General features: G+C 30.7%; 1 protein-coding gene across 6 annotated transcripts; it reads right to left on the reverse strand.

Annotated features, from left to right (window-relative positions):
• Positions 1–53: 53 nt before the first annotated feature.
• On the reverse strand, positions 54–15,745 carry LOC106464087 (stromal membrane-associated protein 1-like). 6 transcript variants are annotated; one of them, XR_002611833.1, is made up of 5 exons: positions 15,615–15,745; positions 8,648–8,767; positions 4,744–5,007; positions 2,445–2,699; positions 54–2,213 (listed from the first exon to the last, which is right to left on the reverse strand). XR_002611833.1 is itself a non-coding variant. In XM_022392562.1 (5 exons), exons 1-3 carry the CDS (start codon positions 15,696–15,698, stop codon positions 4,807–4,809), a joined length of 405 nt encoding a protein of 134 aa, XP_022248270.1. In that variant the 5' UTR covers positions 15,699–15,739; the 3' UTR covers positions 54–393; positions 2,445–2,699; positions 4,744–4,806. The 6 variants fall into 6 exon arrangements, 4 of the variants coding, with proteins under 4 accessions (XP_022248270.1, XP_022248155.1, XP_022248210.1 ...); XM_022392562.1 differs by having other exon boundaries at positions 54–393; positions 15,615–15,739; XR_002611838.1 differs by having other exon boundaries at positions 54–2,699; positions 4,744–5,859.
• Positions 15,746–19,912: the final 4,167 nt, after the last annotated feature.

Below are 19,912 nucleotides of genomic sequence, written 5' to 3' on the forward strand. Positions count from 1 at the left end.
AATATATAATTTAGTAGTACAGAAATATAAAGGATGGAGAAGCTGACACATAATTATAGTTTTTTTTTGTTTACTAACAGTTGATAATAGAATACTGTACAATAATACTATTGATATTGGCAGGAAACTATACCATCTTGTCAGGGTTGTCTTCCTGCGAATGGAAAAGTTGACCCAAGCTTCAATAAAACTCACACTAACTGAAATTTAAGCCACCTCTAAGACGGATTTGCTGGAGTACAGAAAACGACATGATGTGTTGTCTTGTGCTATGTGGATGCTTCATTGTCTCCACACCACAACAAGTACAGTTTTCTTTCAAAGTTTTAAACAATAACTGGAAGTACATGTCACTCATCACACCATACCTGCCAGACTGCCTAGATAACTAATCTGTATAAATAAAAATTCTAAATCAATAAAAACATTTCAAAAAACAAATTACATATTTCATTTTGAAGCACTAGGGTATTTAAAATAAAAACTATTTTCAACTTATTATAATTTTAATGTACACTAGCCTGATGATATGTATGTGACAAAAAGATGTACTTATTACCTAACTTACTTAACACTTCAAATTTAGATATCTAGTAGGCTGGGATAATTAATGAAAATCGTTAGTTGAATAGATGACAACTGAATGCGCTCACTGATTTAATTACACCAAATTCCATACTTAACTAATAAATGCTTTTACTTGCAAACAAATACATGCAACTGGTAACGCAGAAACTTTCAACCTAAACACTAAGTCTTAGACACTGTAAAAAAAAAAGGTAAAATTCATTAGATATTGGGCAGTGCAGGTCCTGCTTGGGTTCACCTATGTCCATAGCTTTAGTTTCATGCTTAATCTGAACTAAGTTTTGAACTTTGATTGCTGCAACAAGGTTTGGAAGAATACCCTGTTTTGGCTTAAGGTAGTTGTGCAGGAACAAGAGTTCATCCAATGTGTGCTGCTATGTCCTTTGCAGTGGTGTGGCCCATGGCTGAAAAAAAGTCTCTCAGGTGGCATAGAGGTTGATGGCCAGCACAGTAATGTTTGGAAACCTGTGGTGTTTGTGTTTCCACCAGTACATGGCATTCTCTTTGAATCCTAGTTCTGCTATGTAATGAAACACTTCTGAAGTGCTGTCACTGTGAAGCACTGCTGCCAATATCTAATCAAGTTCCTCCACTGTTCCCATACTGAATCATCTTCTCATTGAAACTGTATATTTATCCTTGAAGTTTGTCAGTGGTTCTGAATTTTCTGCTTGCACTGATCATGGGGTAGACACAACCAAAAGTAGGGTAAAGTTATGCACCCATCTGTGCAATAGCAAAATCAAATGGCTTTAAGACCTTGCAGAAATCTTCAGCAGTTGTCCAGACATGTTCTGGAACCTCCAGTTTTCTTGCAGTGTCAGGCTTTGTGATAGATTTGTCATAAAGAACAGCATATATGGCTAGTCTGTTGGGCAATAGACTTTTCATCATGAAGCAATTGCTATTCCAATGGGTAGCAGCATCTTGTTGGAGTATAAGTTCAAGATCTCTTTCCCTCCTCATTGCAACTTGTCACTTCTGGAGCTCTCCTGTAGCCAAAGGCAAATTATGGAAGTTTGTAACAAGATTTTTTACATGCATGTACACATTCTTTGATGTCATCATGAACCATTCCTTCTCTTATGGTAAGCTGTAGTGTATGCCCAAAACAGACTATCACATAGCTTCTTCCATATGTGAAGCATTATAATGTGTAAACTGTGCTATCTCTTTGGTCTGAAACTTCTGGTGTAGACTGTATTCTGATTGCTGTGTTCTTTCCTGTGTGGCATTCCAGCACGTGTCTGGTAGCTAACACTCCCCTTCTCATGTTCCAGTCTTCATCAATAAAGTAGCAGGTAACAATGATGTATCACTGGTTCACATGGCTTGATCAGATGTCAGTTGTAGTGCAACATTTTGTATTTAAGTATGGACTTAACTTCCTCTTTTTTCTCTTGATACTCAAGGCTGAGGTACTTCCTCACTGTTTAATAGAATGGCAGGTCATATCTTTCATCCAAAGCTTTGCTCTACGAAATTAATCCCTGCCCCTCACCAATGGACAGAGGTCATATGTTTACCACACACACACACACATTTGGACCCGCTTCTTGGTGATATATATATGTAGCAATCTCTAGACAGCAGCAAGTCACATCCAGAGATTTGCTGCAGGTGTCCTGAGGATACAAAAAGACCTTTTTTAAATTTCCCTATTGCTCCATTATAAGTCAAAAATATAATTAAATTTTCATTTAACACACGTGTCAAATTAAGTATACTATAGTAACGGCAAGTTTTAAACATTCTTCATTTTTATCTTCGATAACTTGCTGTCTACACTTTACTTTGAGGCCATTAGTTTATATTGGGTAAACCTATTTCAAGAACAGTTATAATTATGTACAAACCTTTTTCAGAACTTGTAATGGGTTCAATCTCACTGTATTCAGCAGTATGCTTTGACTGAGGATGGTTTTTCATGATTGATGTATTGCATGATAAGCGAAGTAAACTTGTCTGGGTACAGTAAACAAAACACTTTCTTATTCTTTGTAAATTCATCTTCCTTAAGTTCAAAATACTCCCAATATTTTCCTTTTAGAGACATGTTGACAGAGTATATTGAATAACTGAAGTTGAATTTCGCAGCCATAGCTCCTTTTCTAGAAATAGAAACTTTGGGGAAATGCCTTACTAATAACCTTACCCTTTTCAAGTGAATCCCTAAAATTTCTCTGTTTTTCAAAAACTTAAAACCACTGCCATAAAAATGACCTTTCCCATAATAAGACCAGAGCTCACTGGTGTAAAGTTCAAAATAGCCACTTTTGCTTTATCAACATAACTAATCAATTATGAACTTATGATCAATAGTGTAAATAGTGCTTATTGAAAGTCAAAAGGCATACAAACTCATAAGTATACTTAAAATAAAATTGCAACTTAAAATAACAGATAAACCACATAACCTATGATTTATAACTACTCGGGTGATAACTAGGTGTAGTCGACTATTATGACTAATCATTCCAGCCCTGGTGTCCAGTCTTTCATATGAAATATACTTATATTAAAGTTACTTGCACTCTATTATATTACCAACTTTTTGGAAGTATTTTATTTGGTTTTTCACTTGCTGCAGATTAAAATTTTATTTTGTTTAAAACCATATTAAGCACAAAGCATTTTTGAACCTTTGTGTTGTTCATTTGAAATTTATGGCTATGTAGAAATAATGTAACTAAGGTAATGTTAAAAATGATAATTCAAATCAAGGTTTCCTTATGGCTTTGTCATGTCAAGTTCTGTATGCATAAAAAATTGCACACTTGCATATTGTATTACTAATAAACATACAGTTATACTGGGTAATACGTGTACATGTTGTTATTACAGGATTAAAACATCTGATAACATTTGTTTTTTTTTTTCAAATATCAAAGTAAGTATTAATGGAATTGAGGGGGAAACAAAGACAATTGTATGTTTCACAGAAACTTCATTTATAAATAAATGACGGGCAAAACTATGGTCATTAATAAATGAAGTTTTTGTGAGACATACACTTGTCTTTGTTTTATTCCTCAATTCTGTACTACTGGAATTTCACCAAGTACTGATGGTTTCAAGTAACAATTATATTAGTGGATAAATCTAACTTATAAAAAAATATATGACGGTTCAAAATTAAATACCTTTATAAATCATAAACATAAGGACATCCAATTAAAGTATCCCTAAAATCTATAATACTTACAATCTGAAATTTATTGTTTTAATCTTTTTTTTACAAGCCAATTTTACTATTTTTTTGAAGAATGATGAATATAAAAACTAATTACACAATAATTTATACAATTCTAGTTGAAATTTTTAAGTTTCATCTCATTTTCAGAAACAAAATATTAGGGATATTCAGAAAGAAATGGGATTCTATTTCTTGCAAGTTAATCATGGCAAATTAAAACAACAAGTGTGCATCAACGGTATCAAAAATTTGAGCACCAATACATAAGTTCTCATTTTTGTTCTGAAGTACAATGCATTTCCTCCATTATTCCAAAAGTTTCATAGCATCAGTTAAGTAATATGCAAGCAAGATGTTACAAATCCACTTTGGTAAAACTACTTTAAGAATATTAGTTATGTGGAAGTGCTGTTCAAGCAGACCCTTCTTTATTGTCTGAAAAGCTGGAAATCACATGACAGGGAACAGTTTATCCAAATTTCTTCACTCCAATCAGTACATGGTAAATAATAAAAGCTGGAAATCAGATGATGGGGAATGGTTCATCCAAACTTCTTCACTGAAATCATTACATGGCAACTAATACGAGATATAAAACTTACAGGAGATGTTGGTGTAGTGCGTGTCTGAGCAAGCTTAGTATCACAGTTGCCATTTTGTCGCTGTGCTGCAAGTCACCTATCCTGATAACCTGTGGTTATTCATTAGCTACATTTTATCCATATCCTGCATAAGGGAAAGAAAACCCCATTTCTTTATTAATATCCTTAGTAACTATTTAAATAAATATTTACATGAATAGAACTTCAGTACAAAATGTCACTCAGTTTCAGTCATTTATTACTTTTTTTTTCCAGTCTTAAGAAATTATTTAAAAATAATATATTAGTTATCATTGATAAGGTAGTGTAGATTAATAACATTTGTAATTATGAAAAACAATTAACTGCTCCACTTACCAGTTTTTTTACACAGAAGATATTCTTAAATACTAACTTCTCCAATCCTAAAATTATCCAACTTCAATGCCAGAGGTTGGTAGATAAAGTCTGATCTTGAGGTGACTGAGACCAGGTACCTGTGGTGGGTTGGACAGCTCCCATTCCTGTTGATGGAGTCATACTCATAGGTTGTACACCTAATGCAGGGTTTAAAGGCTGAAGATTACCCATCATACCCCAGGGCTGTCCTCCCAATTGAAGAGATGCCATCTGCTGGTGAAGCTACAGGATTATGCACAATGTAATGTAAAGAATTAATGGTATTCAACATAGACCAAAAATTTGTTCTAACTTCAACATTTTCATAATTTTGTTACAGGAGTTGTTATTATGGTCAGCCACAAAGTTCATACATTTTGAGGACACAAAAGTAATTCATGTCCAGTGCCAAATACTCCTAAAACTCACACTGAGTACATAAAAAGTGAAAATAATCTACCTGGTTGGTAAAAAAATATTGCAGGTCTTCTCAAACTGAATAAAATAACATTTATGTTTCCAAACAGCAAAAAAAAAAAGTGTATTCTTAATGCAAGTCAAGATATTGTATTTTCTTACCATAAATTTATTATTTCATTGTCCCAAATCATTGCATGCACCCGGTTTCTTTTGCTATATTATCTATTAACTTATAGATCACTTGGTTGATTATTTATTCCCTTTACAAAAATATGATACTAATGCAGTTCTGACTGTTTTAAAGATACAAGAAATTTTGTCTCGACAACCAATGTAAAGTCTATTATATCATGTTTAAACTTTAAAAAAGTCATGAGAAGCAACATATTAACTATCATTATACAAAGGTTCTTTTTTGTGAGACTGGTAAAAGTATATCTCTTACATTTGTAAAAATATATATATATATATATATATATACACACATACAAAGCCAATCTTTATTACTGCAACTTGTGAATGAAAAATAAATTCTAAAACATAGCTTCACTTAGGGACAATCTAATGATGCAAAGTTATTCTCCCTCAGAAGAAATTAAAGGGATGAATAAATTTAACTTTCTCTTTTTTTTCCTAACAGGTCCCTGGATCTACTGGATAAGTTGAGTGTTCATCCTGCAAATTTAAGTAAATATTTATTATATTTTTAGAAACCCATCTTCCCATTACGATAAAGCATGAAAGATTAATCATCAGTCAGTAAAATAATTTTACTTAATTGAACAAAAAGACAGTAAGAACAAGTTAAAGCATAACTAAATATATTTTCCTTTACTTACTTCAAGCACCTAAGGTTAAAGACACTTATTAATAATAGCAAATTTTCTATGAAGCAAAGATATGTGAAAAATTTTTTACAAGTTTTTTGAGAAAAACTGAGAAACTGTTTTTCTTTGAAACTTTGAAAAATACTTGATAGAAATAACAAGAAAAGAAATAAACAAGATGGTAAAACAATTACACAGATTAATGCCAATCACAGTACGCAAACACTAGGCCAGATGGTAAGATAACTAAGAAACAACTTGGATATTATTATACCACAGAAAGGATAATAAATTAGATAATAAAGAAGCGAGACACATGTAGTTACATGACTAATGTCATGAAGCCGTGATATGATTGTATCGATACATTGTTCGATATGATACGATTTATGTATCTTCACAAAATTTGGCAAGCTTTCAGTAAACATTACAAGTCTTTTGTACATTAAAAATTAGAATTTCTCATAAAGTATTTCTGCTGTCTTAATTTATTTTATCAAAAACATTACATGCACAGTAACATAGCAAATTAACAACAAAATAGATAAACATATATTAACTTTTTTTATTTTACTTCTCTTGTCAGCTGCCACTTAGTTGATCAAACCTGAGAATTTGAAAAAGCACTGTAAAGTGTGAAGTACTTAAATAAGGCAATGTTAGTAATATAGATAAAAAATTTCAGACAAGACTATCAAACTTTGTAACAAATCATTGGTAAAACTTCTTTATCTATATACCTATTGTATCGACTATGATGAGATATACACCCCTACTGATGTCATAACCAAGAAAGAACATCAGTCCTGATTAAAAGTTAGTTAAAAAATAACTCCTACTGATACTGGAGAAAAAAACAGTACTGCAGACAGTGTGAGGCAGTTAATACTTGTTTAATAGCATACTCCATAATAAAATCATCCTCTTTGACACTAGTGGCTAATGCCTTGCCAGAGAAGGAGCATCACATCAGTGATATAGTTAGTTATTTATATGCAATATATCAGAACACAGGTTGAATGGTAGGTTAAATATCATGGAAATTAGAATTTATCTGGCTAATATGGTATTATAGACAATGACAAAAATATGGTAAGACAGATTCTTCATTATTGCCACAACCCAGAGAAAACAATAAGGGGACTCATACAGTTTTTTGTTTGTGCTATTTATACAATGCAAATTCAATGTTTTAATTTCATACATTAAACACACATCAGGAAAACCATTTTGTAATTTCATCTAGCTACTCAAAATAACGCAAACATTTGTTTAATAACATCTGAAGCTTCTAATATGTTGTAATTTGTTCAAAATTGTTTAGGGGTGTATGATCTCCAAACTGAATTATTTTCAAATAATTTCATATATTTAAAATATTAATTTCAATTATTTAATATTTAAGTCATCCAGTGTGTAAAATTAATATTCTAATACAACATATATACACACTATTATTTAATAGAAAGTGAAAGGTCATGATATACTATGAAACCAAAACTGAAAAGAATAGCCTACTAGCAGACTGCAAACAACTAATTATAATAACACAAGAAAAAAAAATTTCAAATGAGCAAAATGAAGCAAAAACAATGTAGTTTTGTGACTATAACAGGTGAATTTAGAGTATTTAAGAACTGTTTTCAGCTATAAGGCTTTGGTTTATTCTTGATACATACTCTATAATACATGAAATACCATATAGGGTTATAAAGGCCATTCTGAATGACTACCGTGTTATTAGGCTTGTAACTAAGAAGAGAAGAACAAAGCTTTTGAATAGAGAACAACGTGACAGAGTTAATGTGATCATGAGACATTTCATATTAAAACTGTTAAAGGGGAGTTTTTGTTTTTTTTACAAAATACTCAATATTAGAAATTCTGTGCAGTTGATCACTTCAGGCTCCAGAAATGCATCCAATCGACCTGAAAACACTTGTGTTAGCATAATAGTCTTGTTTCCTGTTAAAACTGACTTACTGAAGCGTGTTAATGCATACTTTATTAGTAGTTAGTTATGAGAAGCCATATTTCTCTTCTTTACCTTTTTCAAACTGCAAAGAAATTTTTCTTGCCTCGAATATACCAGATCTCTTAGCAACACAGAGTTTCTCTTAATTCCGAAAATATCTAGTTAACTTTCAACAAGACATTTAGGGTCAGCTAATCTTCTCACAACCTGGTATCCATTCAAATCTCCATGTCTCATACATGTGAAAGCTAAGGTATCATGTCAAATGCGTTTCTGGTCTAATCATCTGTTGGTTCTATAAATATCTTGCAATATATGCTATTGATATGTTGCTGTTGTCAAAAGTGTAAGTTATTATTCTAAGAACCCATGTTTGATTGATAAACCGTAAACTAAAGTTGTTTGTTGAAACAGATAATTCACGAACCCTGGGTATAATTAAAAGGTTTAGTTGACTTAAATATTCATAAAAAAATAAATATCTACAAAATTAGGTGATAATAACTTAAGTATGTTTCTGAGACTCCAGCTGAAAAAAAAGAAGAAAATTCACAATCAAACTATATATGGCATAACTGGGGTTCACTTTACCTGTGCTGTTAAAGTTTAATGATACCAAACAGAGTGATTACAAAGAGAAAGAGGAAGAGAAGTGACCAACCTGGCCAAACCCAGGTGATTCTTGGCCACTGTTAGACAGACCACTACCCCAGGCAGCTCCTCCCTGCTGCCCTACCTCCAGGGAAATGAAAGGATTAGTTGAAGGAACAGTAGGCGTAGACTGCAAATGTAAATAAAGGATACACATACAGATTAATGTATTAAACAAAACAGAAGTTAATGTGTTAGTAAAAAGCTGAGATGTAGAAGTTAAACTATTAATAATACATTCCTGTATATATTAAAATGTTAATAATATATCAACAAAGCACTCAATTGTTAGAATTATACAAATCCCTTCAAAAACAAACAATATTCACATACAGAATTATAATTAGTTGTCCCTCACCGTCAGTAGTATATATCTCTATTACACAAGCACAGCTAAATGATTAAAAGAAACTAATATTTGTAAATACAACTACATTTGTTTTTAGAGGTATAAGGTTATAAAGAAAATATACACAAAATAATTATATCCTTTATATATATGACTTATTCGATTACACCACCATTCCCAATTTGCCCCTGAAGAAGAAAGGTCCACCTTTCAAAAGCGCTCAGGTTATAAGGTTTTTATTCATTTCTATCAAGACTTCTTGAACCAACGTATTTTTCTAACATCATGAACATTTTATTCAAGTCATCAATCTGCTACTGTGGAAAGAAACAGAAGGAAGAAAAATACAAAGCAATGGTAGTTTTCAAGAAAAGTTATTTAGCTAAGGACCATAATGATTTGAAAAATACTGTAACATGCCCAAACTCCTGACTAACAATTTTCGAATCTCTGACATTTTGTTCCCTTAGCACAAGTGCCTGTTAAAGGAATTTAGTGATGCCATGAAGGTCATCCGGTTTTCCAGGAAATGTTTAGTCTATTTCTCTTACTGTTGTATCACAAAGTCTTAGTTTTCTAGAGAATTCATGAAGGTCAGAAAGAAGTTCAGGTTCATTAACATAGCTGTTATTTGGGCAGAAGTTGAGACCTTTACAAAGAAGACTGAGTTCTGCTTCAGAGAGAGTTATTATGTCTGAAAGATTAACAATGTTGGAGATATGTCAGAAGTGTTCATCGTTATCTGTATATTTTATGAAGTCACTGTTATTTTCAACAGATTTGTTAGTTTGAGAAGGCTTATGTGTATTAGAGGATGAAGTGTTTTTAAATGTACTTTTAGGCTGTTCATTGTGAGATAAAGTGATTTTGGTAGTTTCTGGTAGACTGCTTAATGTTATGGTAGTTTCTTTAGGACAAAGAAGAGTGTTCGAAAGAGTGTTGTTAGAAGTGCTTTTTGAATTGGTGTTATTGATAGGAAGCCAATTTTTGTTATTCTTTTTAAGAAAAAATGTATCAGTTCTCTTTGTAAATTTTTGTAGTTCTTTTTCTTCCAGCGAAGGATTGTACAGGTGATAAAAGTGGGAAATTTCTTTATCTAGAATATCAACAGAATTTTTTTTTTCTTTGTAATTAAGTACAAAGCCACACAATGGGCTATCTGTGCTGACAGAATTTATACAGAATGTTTTAGTCATATTCATTTGAATAAAATGTGTTATTATGCAGGATATTGGGAGGATTAATAGACAGATGATGTTTCCATGAGCTTCGTTTAGGGATATGTTTAGTATGCTGATTAAGAATGAGAGAAAGCATACTGAACACCTATGACAGTTTTTGAAACACCACGTACCACATCTAAACTTAATATGACTGTAAAGAAATTTAGTTCTCTCAGGACAAGTAGTATTTTTAGAATAATAATTTTAGTTATGAGGTTTTCTTTACAATCACCTTGTATGAAAAACATGTTAGAGAAATAGCTAATTGGTATAACAAGTATTTTGGAAGGAATATAATAAAACTACATCTTCCGACTATTACTAAAAAAAAACAGAAAAAGTTTATTAAAACTAACATTTTACTTATTTAGATCTTCTTTGAAATAAAAGGTTTGTATTGTCACAAAAACACATTTACAGCCTAACAAACAAATTAGACAATAATAGTAATAATAAAAAAAAAAAAAAAAAAATTATACAATGTATTATTCAAAGCTCACAAAACAAAATGTTATTAAAACAACTCTCATCCATGTTTTCATCAAAACCATATGAGACTTGTTCACCTTTACAGTTAAATCCACCAATTTTCTGTTTGAAAGCGTAAATTATAACCCAGTTGAAGACCTACAAAGTATGGATAATTCTGTAGCTGCAGTACTTGCCAATATATTCATAATAAGAACTGAACATACTGCCATCTAATATCCTCTTTACAAACCAATTTTTGGGTTTGATATGTTGATGACATTTTTACATCTTTCAATAACCTTGACACTGTTTATGACCTTTTCTTTAATATAAACCAGATATACCCAAATATACAATTCACAATTAAAAAATATGATGACAAATTATTGTTCTTTAATATTCTTGTTGAAAAGACAAATACTGGTTTCCAAACCTCAGTATTTCACAAAACTACTCAAACAAATTCCCTTCATGAAGTTAGGTATATTAAGAAACTACTGTTTGTACAAATAAAATCATAAGTTCCAACCTCATCTGTTTCAAAAAAGAAAATGACAACCTTAGATTTCAGTTTTGTGTACAAAATAGCTTCCCTCCCACTGTTGTTAATCAAGTAATTGCTTCCTTTGAAGTTGAGCCTCAAATTGACAAAGAAAACAAATCTTCTAAAGATATTTGTTCACTGTATTTACCTTTGATCCCAAACTAACCCATGCAATAAAAAAAATTAGTTAAAAATAATTAAAATATACAAAATTGACATTAATACACAATATGATAAGAAACTAGGTCAACTTCTATCTGAAAAGCAGACAGACAATAACACTTCAGAAAAAGTTTATTCCACAGACATATACAGATTATAGTTATATTAGAGAGAAAAATACAGCTTTCTACTCATTTACTGGAACATCTAAGATCTGCATCTCACATTTTTGAACACACGTCTAGCAACAGTAAATCTTTTGATTCTTCCAAGATAAAAATCTTTAACAATGAAAATAACAGTAACAGAAAAAATAAAAGAAGCACTGTTAATAAAAAACAAATCCTTAATCTTAACAGCCACAACAGTGTTCCTTTTTATCTATTTTCATTGCTCACTCTCTTGCTTGTATTTATTCAAAACATTTTTGTACTTAAGCTTACCCTTAGCTTTTTCTCGTCTATAATTAACTATTTAACAGTTAAATAATAAAGACTTTATCATATACACAATCACTTAATTACATACTATGTAGGTTCATGATGTTAGGAAAACACGCAGGTTCAAGAAATAAATTTAACACAATAATACAATATTCTATCACCCGAGTGCTTTTGAAATGTGGACATTTCTTCTTCAGGGGCAAATGATTTTCTTATTTTAAATTAACTTCTCTTAGCCTCAGTTCAATATGATGATCCCAGGTAAACCTTGTGAAACACTGACAAAATTAAAATTTTTATTCTGTACATCTCACAAAAAAAAAAAGTGTCTGAAATTAAAAAAAAAACAGAATTCTTTCTAAATTTTGATAAAGTAAAACTGAGATAACATCAAAATTTGAATTAAGCTAAATTTTATGTCAACTTTATTGACATACATTGATAATAAAGTTTTTAAATTTTGATTGTACTGTTAAGGTTTTGACACTCCCATATTTAAAGGGTTAAACAGTAGCATCGAACTTATCAAGAGCAACTAGTGCTAGCCATATGACTGGTCATTCACATTCAAACATAATGTAATCATCATGTGATGTACCATTGGAGGACATTGCTGTCTACTTCCACACACAAAGTGCTACTGTACAAGCATACTCTCCCATGGTCAAATCACGTATATTATTAAAGGAATGATAAAGAATAAAAGTATCTAGAGCAAACATGACTTTCTTGACCACATGTTACGTGGCACACACCTAGAGTAACTGCCTACTTTTGAAAACTCTATCGTAAAACAAGAAGGCAGAAAATTCATGGTATGCCAACATACTACACTCTCACCAATATTTTCATTAACACTTTTACAACAAGTTTGTGTATTTTGCATGACCTTGTAACCAAGAAAGTATATGTACTATAACTCTGAAAGTAAATGAACTTCATGAAATTTAGCAAACTTTCAATAAACATCACAAGTTTTTTGTAGACAAAAAATCAGAAATTTTAATAAAGTATTTTTACTAAACATTTGTCTGTATGGACATACGAAGTCAGAGTGTTGACTGCCAAGTGATTTTCATATTAAGATTAAAAATACTTTTCTTTATCCTAATATTTTCAAATTTCATTTGCATAATCTCTAAAACCTCCTAAATTAATATCAAACTTACTTTTTCACAAACAATTCATATATATATATATATATTTTTTTTTTATCTGTTATTTTCTCTACCATAACTCTGTATGGGGTCAGTTGATTTGACCAACATCATAACCATCATATAAAATTAGGAAATAAATCTAAGTCACCATTTTTTTTCTTTCTAGAATGACTGCAAATTGTAACAGAAAATCTCAGTTGTTTATCCTAAATAGCTTAAAGCTCATTACAATATACATCTATTTATACTTAATTTTATTGTTTTATTGACTTTTGAACAGTGTATAACTAATAATCCTGCCACACAAGTTTTAAACCACTCAATGAAGTTCCAGTTACAATACCAAATTGCATAATGAATGAGCTACTCACAAGTATACCTTGAGAAGAATCTTTACTTCTTTTCATTATCATACCTGATCTAACAAGTTCATAGTTTTTTACATTTTAGTTACTTTTACAATAAAGAATACATATAAAAAACAAAAAATATACCTGGGTCTTATTTTTTGTTGATGGTTAATGAAATTTAAGCCTTCTTCTTTATACTAATGGTACTACTACTACTACACTAAATAATTTTTATTTAATAAAATAATGCACTAAAGAACACAGAATAATAATTTGCAAAAAACAATGACCAATACTTATCATTATCTTTCTGGTTTTTTAACTATGCAATAAGAGCCTATAAAAATTTAGCTAAGCCCATCAATGTAATTCCCACAAGAACAAATTTGAAATGGAACAATGAAATAGACAATGCCCTGTACAAAAAAACAACAAAGTTTTAATCTATCAAATGACATATTATATTGACTTGCTATTGGGTATAAATAATATAGTATAAAATGCCAGAAAGAATTATTGGCAATTTTTAAAAGGAAGGATGTGACAGGTGGGTGTAGCAAGTGGCTCTAATTTTCTAGTTTATGGCTCTATAAACAAATAAGATTGAAGACTATAAAAATTATGCTTTACCTGAGTAATATTTACAGTATAATAAGTAATTTACTTTAAATTCTGTACTTCTTAGAGGGGTGGTAAATAAATTAGAGAAGACCTAGAGAGGAAATGTCACAATTCTCATACTACGGGAGATTGGTGATTTTTTTAAATATTTCCTTATAGAATTAAGAACTTAAATCTTATATAATATTAAAATTTGATCTATTACCTATGTTTTGATGCCAAGTTTATTTGCACATATTGATAAGAAACTAATTTAATTAAATTTTGAATACAACTCTGTAAAAGGTTGTGACAAGAACACCTTGACCTACCTGACATGAAAGAGTTAAAGTAAATTTACTGAAATTTTATCAATGCCATTGTATTAACCTATGTCATTTTAACAAACAGAACAACCTGATAAGTACTGAATGAAGTCTTTCAATTTAATGAAGTCCATAAAAGAAAATGAAATATTTGTTACTTGAATTCAATTGATATTACTTCATTCTTACATCAATAACACTGTTGTTTAACTGCTAATAGCATATTATATACAAGAGGTGCTGCTGCTACTGCTTTTATTCAGTAGCAGTAAATATTAGCTTTATAACATGCTATTTCATCCACAGTACTCATGTTCCTCACATAAAATGTCCTTCATACAACATTAATTTCACTATAATGTCTACTAGTAACATAATGTAAGAGTGTTAGAGATTAGACTATTTTTGCAATAAAAATACCTAAAGATGACACAAAATGGTGGATGTGATAATTCCTATTATACCTTTGTATAATGATTTATATGCTATTGAAGCAAAAAAAGTAATTTTACAATGACTGAAATTACAAGGTGTGAGATAAGTAATGTTCCTAAGCAACAAATTACAAGATGTATGAGGAATGGTAACAATCACACCCTCAAACATGAGAAACTGGTGTATCTGAAAAATAAACAACACTCCCAGTACCAGGTTTATTTATAGGTGTGGCACTGAATGAGTTAAAATCCTGTAAGCATATACTATCACAAATCTCACTAATTTTAAATATAAATATTGTAGGAATATAGCTATAAAAAAAGCATCCACAATACAGGTTTAAACAGAATAGAGTATATTTCCAGTCACTGTCATGATACTTCAGGAAATAAGTTGGTCATTATGCATGTATATTTCACTGACTCTGTTAACCTGTTCATAATCAACTCAATTTATATAAAATGTGATTCTTTAACTGCAAAGAGCAGTAAGTTGTAAAAAAACATATGTTAAGAAAATAAAATCTATAATATTAGAAGGGCTAATAACTTTATTAGTACACAAGTTGTCACTTTCTTCCGATTATGTATTGGTGTAAAGAAATATATGTCAAAGCATCCTGTATATAGATCATTCAAAAACTTCAAGTTCTGCAAAGAATTTATAAAACAAAAAGTTAAATTCTCTTTAAACTCTATATTCATTACAAATGTTAATAAAAAAGTCTGACAAATTATAGCATTGTGTCATTATGGCCAATAGTAAAGGTGAAGCAATAAAACAGCCACACTATTAAATATGTTGAATCCTTGGCATTTAAACAGTCAAACAAACAGGGAAAAAGAAAAGTGGTGATTTTTGCAAAATGTATATGAAAAGCTAATAAGCAACACTGACTTAAGCAGTCTTACCTGAAGCATTTCATTACTTTGAAATTGATTTCCTATCATTCCATTAGGCATACCAAGTAGACCACTAGGTTGCAATCCTCCCATTACAGATGGAGTCTGATAAATTGGCTGTGGCACATACAAACCAGCTGAAAGAAACAAAATTTAGATATACAATTTAAACACATACATCTATGAATAAATAAATACATACACAGACTTTATACTTATACACAAAAAACAGCTTAAAGCACACTTAAGTTTAAAATACTTCCTACTGAAACAGACAGCTTAAAAGGGTTATATCTATATGATTATACTTTAACCCATTAACTGTGTATGACGGATATTTCCGTCACTGAAGTTCTATGACTCAGCTGTGAATGACGGAAATATCCGCCAGTCGCACACATATAACTATAACTATGCGAATGACGATAATTACTGTTTTATTGTGATTAATGGCAACTCAGTTTTATCTGCGAGTCAGAAAACGTCAACTGAGCTGCTCCTACAGCAGTTAATGGGTTAATAACCTTTAGTAACTGGACAGTCATCAAACCATAAATGAAGCAAAAATGTTGGGCATTAAACAGGCAAAGTAGTTAAAGTAATACTTCAGTATCTGAAGAATCAAAGGATTTTTTTAAAACAAATATCCACAGGCAACAACTAAAAATTCTCTCGCCCTCACTAACAAGAGTTATCAGAAAGAGGCAGTAACCTAAACAATTGTAGACAGTAATTTCTTTCATAAAAGAAGTAAGAAATCACAAGATAAAATCAACAAAAAGGAACATAATAAAAGAAACTTGACAACTTTCAAACAAAGTAACACTAAATGGACAGAAATGTAAGAGCAAAAGACCTGATTATGGCTTTAAAATTACTGATTAGAAATTTTACCCATTGCTTAACTCTTCATTTTAAACTTCTTTCATGAATTTATATTTATGTAACAAGAAAAGTTTAAAGAGACATTTGTATCTGGCTCACGTTATGGAATGTTTTAAAATGTCAACAATATTCATTCATATCTCAAGTATCTTTTATACATAAACATTTCTTAAATATGTTACATTTATGTAAAATGATATATCTAGATGTCTTATTTAACAAAATATTTAAGTCACTCAATACTTACAATAATGTAAAAAGTACGAATGGTACACCAACCAACAATTAACAGTTGCCAGTCACCTTGTACAATTACTTACTCATCTATAAACATATAAAAAACAATACTTTTTAAAAAGTATATTACTTTACATGATATTATAAAGGTGGCTACTGATGTGCTTGAGAAATTCCTAACTCAACTATTACACTAAACAAAACATGTTAACTTATGTGGTACTACAAAAGATCACAGCTGATGCCTTTCAGAAATTCTTGTCCTATACAGTTCCTTATCAATATCACAGTTGTTACACTAAACCAAACATTATTTTACATGGTGCTACATTCTTTTTGTACACCAGTTCATTTAATGTAATAAATCTAAGAATAACTACTCATACTTTGTTCTCTTTTATAGATGTTTATCTTTAACCGTGTTTAGTAGGTTTTTCTTTTCTTATGCAATTGATATTAAAGGTCCAACAATACATACAATAATATATTCAATCTTATTGCTCACAGAAATATACTTTTGATTATGTTATTGACTTCTTACTCCTGTTTTCTGAGACAGCCATTATCTTGTATATCTCAAAAATTATTTTCTTCTATCTTCATGTGATGATAATGTTATATTTTACCCTTTCATAACTAGTACAGAATACATCTATTTTGGTATATTCAGGAAATTTTCTAAATGTTTTCAGTTCTGAATACAGTTAGCATCTTTCCAGTAAAGTGGATGTCCAAAGGTTGTAAACATGCATTAATATTTTACTTAGCTGAAGTTTACATATTACAATAGCTATTCATGGAAGCTTACACCAGTGATCCCGTGTTTGCCCATTTAAAAGTGACACTAATACTTTTGCAAGTCAGTATGAGTTAGGTGTTTCTCCCTTGAATATCTTTATGTGGAATAATTGTTGATATAGGTAATCTAAGGATTGTGGGATACTATATTAAATCCCTAATCTGACTTGTACGTGATATTTCAATATTCTTGATTCTGTCCTTATCCTGTGTGGATGTTTCAGGAAACTCTTTCCACCCCAGCAGCCAGTTATAATCTCATGTGAATAAGGATCCAGTTAATTGAGTAGACATACTATGTATATGAAAAAACGTTTTGTTCATTTGTGTGTATATCTTTACTGTCCACGTTTCAAATATTTTTCAACATAAAATTTATGGGACCTACACTGTGCGGGTACTTGATTATTTTCTGATGGATATCAACAAACCTGAACATGATTTTTGCAACAGCTGATAAGGATGAAGAATACTGATTTTTATTACTCTATGTACAACTTGTGTTTTTTTCCACTGATAAAAGAAAAAAATATAAGATTGCAAATATACAAGTGGAAAAATAAAGATTTGAGGGCACATTTAGCCAGACTAACGAATACTGACAGACATGTCACCCAAGTACACAAATTTCATCTGCTTGAAGATTTCAGTAATGTTGTATATAGATAAACCTGTACAAGCATATTTCATTAAATCGTATCACTTCAGCAGTGTTTATTTTTTGCACCTGCTTGCTTTCATTATTACATCTTTCTCTTTTACTAAGTAACACTTTCCCCAAAATGGTTTAACCCTTTGGTTACAGGAATGTCCATTTAACACTTGCTCATATGAAGAATAATAAACAGTTCAACAATATTTATGATAACTCTGAACTTTCTTAACGTACCTTCATAAAAATTGGTAATATTTTGTTAAAGATTACAAGTATTTTGTACACAAAGAATGAGATTATTTTAATTATTTACAGTCAACTTGTTATTTATTTATTGTAGTTATTTGTACGTGGACTCTGAATAGTTTGAATGCAAGGTGATTTTTGACATTAAGTATAAAAATACTTTTTTCTATCTTATAGTTTTCAAATTTCATTTACATAATCCCAAGAACCTTCTCAATGAATACAAATTTTTTTAAAGTAAATATTTATATGTTATTTTTTCAATTTCTATACCATATTACTAATCGTAGCTATTACCATCAACATATAGTACAATGAAATGTTTAAAAGTATGAGCTAGGAAAAAATGTACCTTCTAATTTTTCATCAAATAATCTTAAAAGATCTTCTTTTGGTTATTATCTTATTTGCATGTATTTACATTTTCACATATAGTTTATTTTTAATTTTCCTTTCCTGCCCTTTAGCATTATTAATTATTGCAACACACATCAATGGCATAAGGGGCCAATATTAAAATATCGTCGGAAGAGAATCTTTAGCCTTCAGCAGAATGTTGTTGCATTCACAATTTACCTGTCTATCTAACTAACATATTTCTAGGTGAGAAAACATTAAATGCAGTTAGACTATTTCTCTATGGAATTCTTCATGCCAATTTTAAAATAACCACTGGGAGATTGTATTTTAAAATGTGCTCTTTCTATTGGTTATAAACATCTAGCTCAACTACGTATAATTGGCTGAGAAATTGCAACTCCATGTGTAGAAAATGGGCATAGCTTCTGTCAAGAATTCCAAGAAAGTTATTTCACCTTTCTCTGAATGTGCCCAAAGGAGATTGAAAGAAGAATGTCTAAACAGAGCAATTAATCTTGTTTCTGTCTATACAAAGTACAGCATACATGAAGTATTCAAGTTACATAGATTGAAGGAAAGTAAAATTGAAGTTTAAGGTTTTTTATGGTTTCTTTTGAAGTAAAGAAATTAAAACTTAAATAATATAAAACATCACATTATAACGTACATTATAAAGTAAATTTCATTGATATAAATTGATAGTAAAGTTGCTTAATTAAATTTTTAATGTAACTCGGTAAAAGCTTGTGTCATGCAGAGAAATGTGCAGAAAGGGTGGGGGGACCCATAAATGTATAGTTAAGATTTTCCAAACCCTTAAAATCACAAGCACTAAAATATTATCTACAGTCCGACTTTGAATCAACTAGCTGAAGAGAGAGCTTAAAATTCTTCTTTAGTTATGGAAATAAAACATTTTATCAATAAAATGTCATACAGAGGGATTATATATGGGACCACTGATCAGTAGTATTCTATCACTTGCTCCTATATTTGCAGATGAAACTCTCCATATCAGCTTTCTCAGCCATTTGGGATTGGGGACGTAAGGATACTCCCATGTTCCAGGTTGTGTGTGTGTGTGTGTGTGTGTGTGTGTGTGTGTGTGTGTGTGTGTGTGGTGGGG

Source organism: Limulus polyphemus, unplaced genomic scaffold, assembly GCF_000517525.1.
Source record: "Limulus polyphemus unplaced genomic scaffold, Limulus_polyphemus-2.1.2 Scaffold1, whole genome shotgun sequence".
Taxonomy (NCBI): Eukaryota; Metazoa; Arthropoda; class Merostomata; order Xiphosura; family Limulidae; genus Limulus; species Limulus polyphemus.